The sequence below is a fragment of the Pezoporus flaviventris genome, unplaced genomic scaffold (assembly GCF_033815535.1).
Source record: "Pezoporus flaviventris isolate CSIRO_AGI_PZ_B2104156 unplaced genomic scaffold, CSIRO_AGI_Pfla_v1 ptg000041l, whole genome shotgun sequence".
NCBI classification, from domain to species: Eukaryota; Metazoa; Chordata; class Aves; order Psittaciformes; family Psittacidae; genus Pezoporus; species Pezoporus flaviventris.
Window position 1 is genome coordinate 9,838,603 of NW_026892589.1, and position 8,995 is coordinate 9,847,597.

General features: G+C 41.3%; 1 protein-coding gene across 10 annotated transcripts in view; it reads left to right on the forward strand.

Moving 5' to 3' along the window:
- The window catches only part of RIMBP2 (RIMS binding protein 2), a 136,889-nt gene extending 128,206 nt beyond the window's left edge, over positions 1-8,683 (forward strand). For 5 of the 10 annotated variants that reach the window (XM_061466150.1, XM_061466151.1, XM_061466156.1 and 2 more), the window contains 6 exons: positions 447-631; positions 2,743-2,911; positions 3,625-3,728; positions 4,361-4,432; positions 4,587-4,721; positions 7,109-8,683. In XM_061466150.1, coding sequence (XP_061322134.1) covers positions 447-631; positions 2,743-2,911; positions 3,625-3,728; positions 4,361-4,432; positions 4,587-4,721; positions 7,109-7,297 — 854 coding nt within the window. In that variant the 3' untranslated portion in view covers positions 7,298-8,683. Of the gene's footprint in view, positions 1-446; positions 632-2,742; positions 2,912-3,624; positions 3,729-4,360; positions 4,433-4,586; positions 4,722-5,300; positions 6,389-7,108 lie in introns of those variants that run through there. The other 5 variants (XM_061466152.1, XM_061466154.1, XM_061466158.1 and 2 more) reach the window with 3 other exon arrangements.
- Positions 8,684-8,995: the final 312 nt, after the last annotated feature.

Sequence of the window (8,995 nt, forward strand, 5' to 3'; positions counted from 1 at the left end):
TCTGTCAACACAGCTGGGATGGGTATTCTTGTGTCCATGAAGAGCAGAAGCAGCTGTGCTGGAAATCAGGTGGCTCCAAAGCATGGTTCTTTTTGCAGTAATGATAAAGCCTATCAGACTCCTCATACCACTCTTAACATGCTTCATTAATTTATGGCAAGCTCTAGTAAACCTAACAGAAATGGCTTTCTTACCTGAGCTGCATTCACATGTGTAAATGTCAGTGTGGTGTCAGGGATCAACACCACGTTCCGAGCATGCTCATCATTACATGCTTTTTAGGAAAATAACAACTTGCTAATTCAAAACCCAACATTGAGCTTAAAAGGAGGTGCAGTGAGGCACTGGGGTTTCACTGAAATGCCAAGCGTTTTTAACTGGAATAGGTCAAAGCTGAGGCTAGAACAACAGTTCTGAACTGTTCTTTTCTGGATTTACTTCCATAGATGGCTATGGTGGTCATGACCATCTTTCTCCAGATATTTATGAAGAATCAGAAACAGATCCTGGCACAGAAGATCTTTCTACTCGAATATTTGTTGCACTCTTTGACTACGATCCACTGACAATGTCCCCAAATCCTGATGCTGCAGAAGAGGAGCTGCCATTTAAAGAAGGACAGATCATTAAGGTGGGATCTAAACCCAAAGGAAAGGAAGGATCTTGTTGTACAAGCAGGTGTCCTTTGTTCCCTGTGGAGAAAGCAACTTGCGTGACTAGTGACTAAGGGGTTTATTCCTCCAGAGGTTCAGGCTGTAAATCTGGGTGGATCTGGAACCTAATATCTAATGCTAGTGGCTTAAAAATAGTTAGGGAATGGACACAAATCTCAGTGTTGCTATAGTTAGGGGCAGACTCAATTAGAGATTTAGGTGCCAAGACCAAAATTGTGACTCTGAAGCCCTCTATGCCCATTGCCACAAGTCCTGCAGGAAGAACTGCTTCAGAGAGGATGTCTTTCCTGCAGAGGTAGTGTTTAGTGTTGCACCTTCTTACGTACTGGAGCTGCTGTACATTTTAAATGTCAGGCACTCCTTTAATTCATGGAAGTACAGAAGTTAGGTATTTCTCTTTCCCAGTCTTCTGAAGGTGGGAAAACCACTCCCTTTCCTGACTGTGTGATGTCAAACACACACTTCCATGCCTTGGAACTGGGCATGGAAGAGAACTCTGCTCTGTTTCAGGTGGCAGGGACAGTGTTCTAGCCAGCCCTCCAGCCCGGCTTGCCTCGTCATATGCTTGTGCAGCTGCAAGGCAAAGCTGTTCCATTTGCTGTGCTCAGTTTTAAACATCAGCAGATTTTCTGCTGACTCAGCAAATGTAAACATCTCCTCCAGCAGCCTTTTGTGTAATTGATGTGGTGCAGGATGAGCAGAAATGAGAGTGGCAGAAGGAGCAGCTGCTGCGGTCCAAAGGGGGATTGAGATTTAACTGTGCTCTGGGACAGAAGCTATAAAAATACAGGCTCATTTGTTGCATTGCCTATTTCAAAGATAAAATTGTAACTTGGGCTATTAAAATACCGACTGCCTTCCACTGTGCTGGATTGGATCCTAGCAGATGTCCAGGTCACAATTTGTAATGTTAGATATGTTACTTCCCTCCCTATGTCAGATAAGACTTATGCCAAAAACATTAAGCTTGTTGAAAAGGGCTTGTTTTTCTATGCAAAAAAGTTCATTTTACTCAGGTATTTTAATTACTTAATCACAAATATGGACATGTTTGGCACTGAGAAGTCTGGAGAGATCCCACATCTGATACTAACTCAGTGCTGTTAATATTTGGGACCATGGTGGTTACTGTTGGATCTGCTGCTTTGAATCTCTCATCACATTGCTCTGGAGATGGGTTAGTCTTTTCAAGACACCCACTGTACGTGAGCTGAGCCAGCTGGGGGGGGGGGGGGGGGGGGGTTTGTCCTTTTTTTTTTTTCTTGTGGCACCTTTTTTTTCTTTGGGGGGGGGGGGCAGTTTTGTTCTTTTTTTTGTTTTTCCTGAGCAGAACCACTTGAGCCTAAATAAGGAACAGCCTGACCTGAGTCATCAGCGTGGCCTTAAGAACAGTGCTCTTGTTCAGTACAGGCCCTGACCCAGCCCCCTCTATCATTATCAGCCTTTATGGATTGACTGCGCTTTTGGAAGCTAAGAGAAATTTGGGCTTTACCTGTTCTTGCTGATGAATTTCACACTATTTTGATACCTTGGTTCACATCAAACAGCAGCAGAGCTCAAATAAGTAAATCCATCAAGTGTATTAACTGTCACACAGACATTTCTGATCTTATACAAGCAATTCTACTCAAAACACCACGGCTTTGGCACAGTTTGGCAAATGCTGCAGTTTGAAAGGAAGTTCTGCTGGCTCCAGAGTTGGTGCCATGTGAATAATTCCATAAACATCAGTGTAATCCCATAACTATACTTTCGGCTCAGCACAGGGAGAAACTGGTGGCTTCTAATGGCGCTTTCTCAGGTTTTGTGCATTTCACTGCTAATGAAAAAAGACATTTCTGTCTTGACATTGTGCTGATGTTTCTAATAATTCAGATTAATTCAGTCATAATTCAGATTAACCAGAATTCCAGTTCTATAGCATCAGCCAGAGTAGTAGTCAAAAGGTAACAGAATCCCACATCTAAACTGTCGTCATCTGTCTATGCTTTAGTCACCATTTAACCTGCATCAGAATTCCAAGTGCTAAAACCTTTATTGACCAACATTATCGCTTTTCGAATAACAGGTTTATGGGGACAAAGACGCTGATGGATTCTACCGTGGAGAAACCTGTACAAGGATTGGCCTTATTCCATGTAATATGGTCTCTGAGATCCAAGCAGATGACGAAGAGATGATGGATCAGCTCCTAAAACAAGGCTTTCTTCCATTGAACACACCAGTGGAGAAAATAGGTAAGAGAAAATATGCGTACTTCACTGCTCCTGACTTTGGAGTGCTCTTAACTGGGCTGGAGCTGCTTTGCCTTTTGTTTTCACTATATGCAGATGCATCTTTTATAGCCCTTTACTACACTGTGGGATACCAGTCAGTATCTGCATGACTTTATTCAACTAATATTTAATCTTGGTCACATCTTTTTATATTTTGCCAGTATAAGTGGATTTTTTTGTTGTGCTCAGCTGTCAGTGTCCTGTGAAGTAGCTGAGAAATCAAAAGGACTTTAGCTTGGAATGGAGGAGAGGAGGCAGTTTGTGACTGAAATGTTGCCCTACCTGGTAATTTTTAACCAATTCTTCGGTTCTGGGATGTTTCTGAGAGAGCTGTTAGCATCCTACCCCCAACAGTTCACCTGCTTTAACACTTTAAAGCATTGTGTATTTTCTCTTTGGATTTAAATTGTTAGCCACTTAAATGAAGGAATGCTGTGCAGAGGATGCAGGAGACAGAGGGCAGGCAACTGTCCAGAAAGTATTTATGAAGTGTATGCTGTTTGGAAACCCTTACCTGTGTTAATAGGTTTGGTAATCTGTGACCCTTTTTTTATCACTGTGCTAGAGAGTATCAACACTGGGTGACATCGATGTGGGGACAAGTTGCAGCTTGTTTTCTGTTCAAAGTAACTTTAACAGGTTTCCTTCCCTTCCTCTCCTTGCGGCTGGAACAGAAAGAAACAGGCGGAGTGGCAGACAGCATTCGGTGTCCACGCGGAGGATGGTGGCTCTGTACGATTATGATCCCAGAGAAAGCTCTCCCAACGTTGATGTGGAGGTACTGACAGCCCATGGCTCTGCTCAGGGAGCTGCACCACTCCCTGAGCTGGTGTGCTCAAACATAGCTCAGCATTACAGACAGTGGTCAAGTGTTTTGGGACAGATGGGTGTGACAAGCTCATGGTTCCTGAGCAAGTAGATTTCTGGTTCCTGTTCAGGGAAAATCAACGAACAGGCTTTGTAGGATTTGTTCAATACAGCTCAAGACATGTTACAGTCGGCTTTGGATGTATGCTGTGCAATGTATCTGCATACCTATGTACAGAACACAATTCTATATGCAGTTACAAAGAGTAGGGAATTATTATTTTCCAATTATTGTTTTCAGATTTCTGTTGTATGTTCCCACATTTTACTTGCCACAGGAATTAAAAACATGTTACAAAACCTAAATGACATGTAAACCCATACAGTTGAGAGAAGCCCAGCTCGTGTCCCAGGGAGCCCTGGGGGTGTCTGGAACCCAAGTGGGAGAGGTGCTGGGGTTAGCAAGCTAAAAAAAAAATACATTTGAAAAATAAAGGTTTTGCTCTCAGCAGTTTAATTCAGAAAAGTATTAATGGACTTAGTATTAAAAATGTTCCCTTTGCCGAGCAAAACCTGCTCTGTCACCTCTTTCCTTTCCTGCAGGCAGAGCTGACGTTCTGCACAGGGGACATCATTACTGTCTTTGGCGAAATTGATGAAGATGGGTTTTACTATGTAAGTTGGCAGCTCTTCAGTCACTCAGACTGCTACACTGTAAGAGAAACTGTTACCACTCCTCTTCCTTGCCAGTCAAAAGTATCTCCCTTTCTCTCTGGAGCCTACATTTGCTTCATTTAAAAAATTCACTGGAATTTTTATCCTGCTTCAGGGAGAACTTAACGGACAAAAGGGGCTGGTTCCTTCCAACTTCCTTGAAGAAGTGCCTGACGATGTGGAAGTGTTTTTGTCTGACGCGCCCTCGCGCTATGCTCACGATACACCGATGCGTACAAAAGCAAAAAGGGTAAGCACCCGAATAAGAAAATCTTCATGTTTTATTTTCCATTCCATTCTGTCTCATCTATAATTTAGACATTACTTTTAACATTTTAAATCCATCCACCCATTTAAAATTGTTTCAAATATATAAAATAAAACATGAGGGAAAATGCCTTGACTGAGCCTCCCACTAGCTCCTTACCGTTGTCAGTGGAGAAACCAAATTTACCATCTGATTGCAGTCGGTACATTACCTTCAGTTATAACTGGAGTTTAAGCAAGTAGTTACCTCGTAATGCTCCTAAGCTACTACTATTACATGCAGTACCTAGAGGAAGGCAAAAGTCACTGTGGAGGGAAGTCTGGACCAGACGTTCCTCTGACCAGGAACTGTAACTGCAGCTGACTGACAGTATTCATCTCTTGGTCCTTATGGCTCCCTGTTCCAACTGGCAGTAGTTAATTGCCCAGAGACTTGTCTTTTATCAAAGACTAATCATGTTTAGAGTATCTCATTTTTGGTTTTGTTTCATCACTGCAATACTTTTATATATTATATATTTTATATATATTTTTATTTCTTTGCTCATCTGCTTGGAAACAGAAGAAGAGTGTTCATTTCACACCTTAATAAGGCAATGTAGCCTTCACGTAAGTGAGCAACTGAAGATACCAATAGAGATTTCAGTTAAGCTACCTGGCTCTCTAATGCAAGTCTTGAAACTTAATTGTGGGGAGAAAGAAAAGAAATATGTCTCCAAACCCCTTGGCCACAGAAGAACAGGCTCTACACTTGCACTGTACCTGGTCAAGTCAATCTAGTTTTTGCAGGAAACAAATCCTTTCAGAAGGAATCCTCAGTCAATTAGACCTCACTTGATGAAGGTCAGCGTTTGGAACATATTTCTTCCCAAGCTAAATGTTTGTTTCCATAGAAAGGCGCATTTGGTGTCTAACTGCCCTACAAACCACAGCTGCATATTGCATTGTTAGCCAAGCCGGGAGGGAGGAATTTCAAGCTCCTGTGCGGAGAGAAAAGCACAGACCCCCAGCCCTTACCGAGCACACAGATGAGCCGTAAGCCAACACGTGCGGTAGCTGCCGAGGGTATAGTTGGTTTTGAAACTCACTACACTCAAATCTAGCTACTTAAATTGTCTGCCTTAAAATGTGTTTTCCATAATCGATTATACCCCAGTTTGCCTAAGGCCAATGATTCAGCAATTCTGAAACCATCCCCTCACATGGTACAGTGTACCTGGATCTTTCCTAGAAAGAGCACGTTTGAAGTATCGGCAACTGTTTGGTTTACCAATGCAATAAACGTCTGTTACGGAACATGCAGCTCACTGGATGAATGCATTAGACTAAACATATGGTATCTTCAGGTGTACGTTGGGGTGCTTTACCAAGTTGTTTTTTTTTTCATTAGAATTAGACCTTGATTTAAAATCAAAGTAGGCTTGAAGCCCCTTTGCTTATCTCATTGTTGCACACGCAGCCAGTAAATTGTAGTGTTTTAACTTGAACTACAAAGCTAGCAGGGGTCCCCATGGCATGGATTCTACTGTGAAAATACCATTTGAATTGGTAGTAGTGCATTTTGCCAGCCAGGCACTGTAGTTAGGGTAGGCTGAGTATGAGCAATTTCAGCATTTTCATTCAAGTGCTTTTGATGATTTAAAAAACAAAAGTAACAAAAAACCAAACTAGCTGTTTAAAATGTTTAGGAATGCTGTCATCTAACTATCGTACAAATGCTCACCTTCATTCAGCAACCTCATAGCTGCAGCACACACATCAAGCAGCCAGGGTCTTTAAGCTTTCTTTGATTGCAATTAAGGTTCATTTTAGATTTTGTTTTTTCTTTTTTCCTTTTTTTTTTTGTTTTCTTTCAAGCCAATGTGCCATCTTCTCAATCTGTACATAAAGTTTGCTAGCCAATTTTAAAGAAAAGGCATTTAAAACAAATAATCATGTAGCATTTTAAGTCATTTCCTCTGAAATGGTTTGGCTTCTATGGACTGCTGATCTGTAGTAATTAACACACGTCTCTTAATTCCCTAGCTAAAAGTACCCCTCTTCATTTCTGTACTCTCAGAGTACTGAAATGCAAAACCAAAACCAGTTTTGTGGCTTTCGTAGCCAGAATTATGGCAAAAGGAGTGTCTTTAACTCCTCGTTTAAAGACGTGTAACCAAACCAGGGCTCTTGGAGTGTTTCCTATCGTCTCTACTTCCTCTCAAAATGTGTCTTTTCTGTAAGCCTGTACGCTGTTTTAAGCCACAAAGACGAAAGGAACCAGCCCTTTGTTTAAGTGGGTGATGGGACAAGGGATGTTATCAACGTTCTTGATGATAACAGCTTTTAAGCTTTCAAACATTCAATAAATTATAACAATGTACCTAATAGGTTCCTCCTGAGAATACAGGTACATCACGGAGAGCACCATCCCCCACAGTCCATCTCCATTCTGGGTCACCTACGTCACCTATGGGTTCTGGTAGTCCCGGGAGAGGCAGGGATATGTCCTCGAAAAAGAAAAAGGGGCTGCTTTCCAAAGGCAAGAAACTGCTGAAAAAGCTGGGTGCAGTGAAATGAGTCATGTTCTCCTGGACAACTTGTAAAGCTTCCAGTCTGTGTATTTATTTTTTCTTTAAACGTCAAAACTAGGGCTTTCATGACTATGCAGTGCAACTTCCCCAAACCTTTGCGTTTTTAACTCTGACATCAATACAATCATGGGAATTGCTTAATCAAAACAGCAAGAAAAAAAGAAATGGATTATCTGTTCCAAATATTTCTTTTAAACAAAATTGACTAAAATTTTGGGGGATTAAGACCAGAAGAACGTGGTTTTACTTGAAGTCAACTTCACACCTGCAACTCCACTGGATAAATCTCAGCCTTTAGTCTCCTTTAACCACGAGTGGGGCAAGAAAACTCTGTTCATTGACTCCAAGTGCAGAGATCACCCTACTCTATCTAATCTTTATCACTAACAGAAATGGTCTTGAAACTCCTAGTTTAATCAGCCTTGATGTTTTGCCTTATTAATGCACAATGATTTGTACTGTCTAATAAATATACAGCGTATACTTTGTATGTACTGTGTATTCAGCTGTCTTCATCTTCCCTCAAACATGGTAATTTAAGATCAAGTACTCTGTTACTGACTCCATCCACTGTCTGATGTAACTCCTGGGAGTTTGAAAGTGCTGTGCAAAATGCTTTCTTTTCTGGTTTTGCTTCTTTTTTTTCTTTCTTTTCCAAACCAAACCCCTTGTACTGATTTCTTTTGTCAACATTTTCACTAAGCTGAACTCAGACACTGTAAGTTATTCAGAGACTCACCTAGTTTCGACTGTACCACCTCCAGTTTTGGAGTTCCTGGTTCGATGTTCTAAATTAGGGGGGAGGAAAAAACAACAACCCACACCCAAAACCTCCACCACAACTACCCTTCAATCCCCAGTGATTTCCCCTGTGGAGGTACAGTACTAAGTTAAAGGCATTTTGATATTGATGTCAGATTGACCATCGAGTGCATGTCTACAGTAAGAAGTGAAAAACTGTGTTACATACCCAAGCTGTAGCCAGTAAAAAGGCTGCACCAGGCGATTATCAAATATCAGCTGCAGTATTGGCATCTTCAGCAAACCAATCGTACACACTGATGGCAGTCATTGGCTGGTACTATTTTGTAATTCTTGTCCATTTGTAAATTGTTTTTACTGTTTATACATACTTTTCAGACTGCCTTTCTTTTTGTAATTTCTGGAAGGTTTATAAATGAATGATCAAAGCTTCCCCATTGTGTCTTCAGATAATAATGTAAATTCCTGTAAGATACCGTGTGCTAGATTATAACAGTTAATTAAAGAAAATAACTGGCCTAAATTTGTGGTAAAGTACTGTGTGGGTGTGTGCATGTGTACAACTGTTGTGTATTATATTTTATATAAATAAATAATTTGATATTTTGTAGAGTGCAGTATGTTTCATGAATGAACTGTATCAGCTCCCTGGTTACAGTGTCAGCCTCCTACTCCCCTCAGGAAGAATTAGCCACCTGCCCAGGGACAGTGTTCCAGGAGGAACAGGCCACAACCACCATTTCCTACCTTTCGGTGGTGGATAAGGACGCAGTTTCCTACTGACCCCGGTGACAGAAACCAGATCACAATGAGTACCTGTAAGTGATACAGAACTAGGAAGAAATACTGAATCCTAATAGTGAACAGGGAAAGCTATCACTGTGGGACAGCAGAAGGACCAAAATATCTGTCACAAAACCCT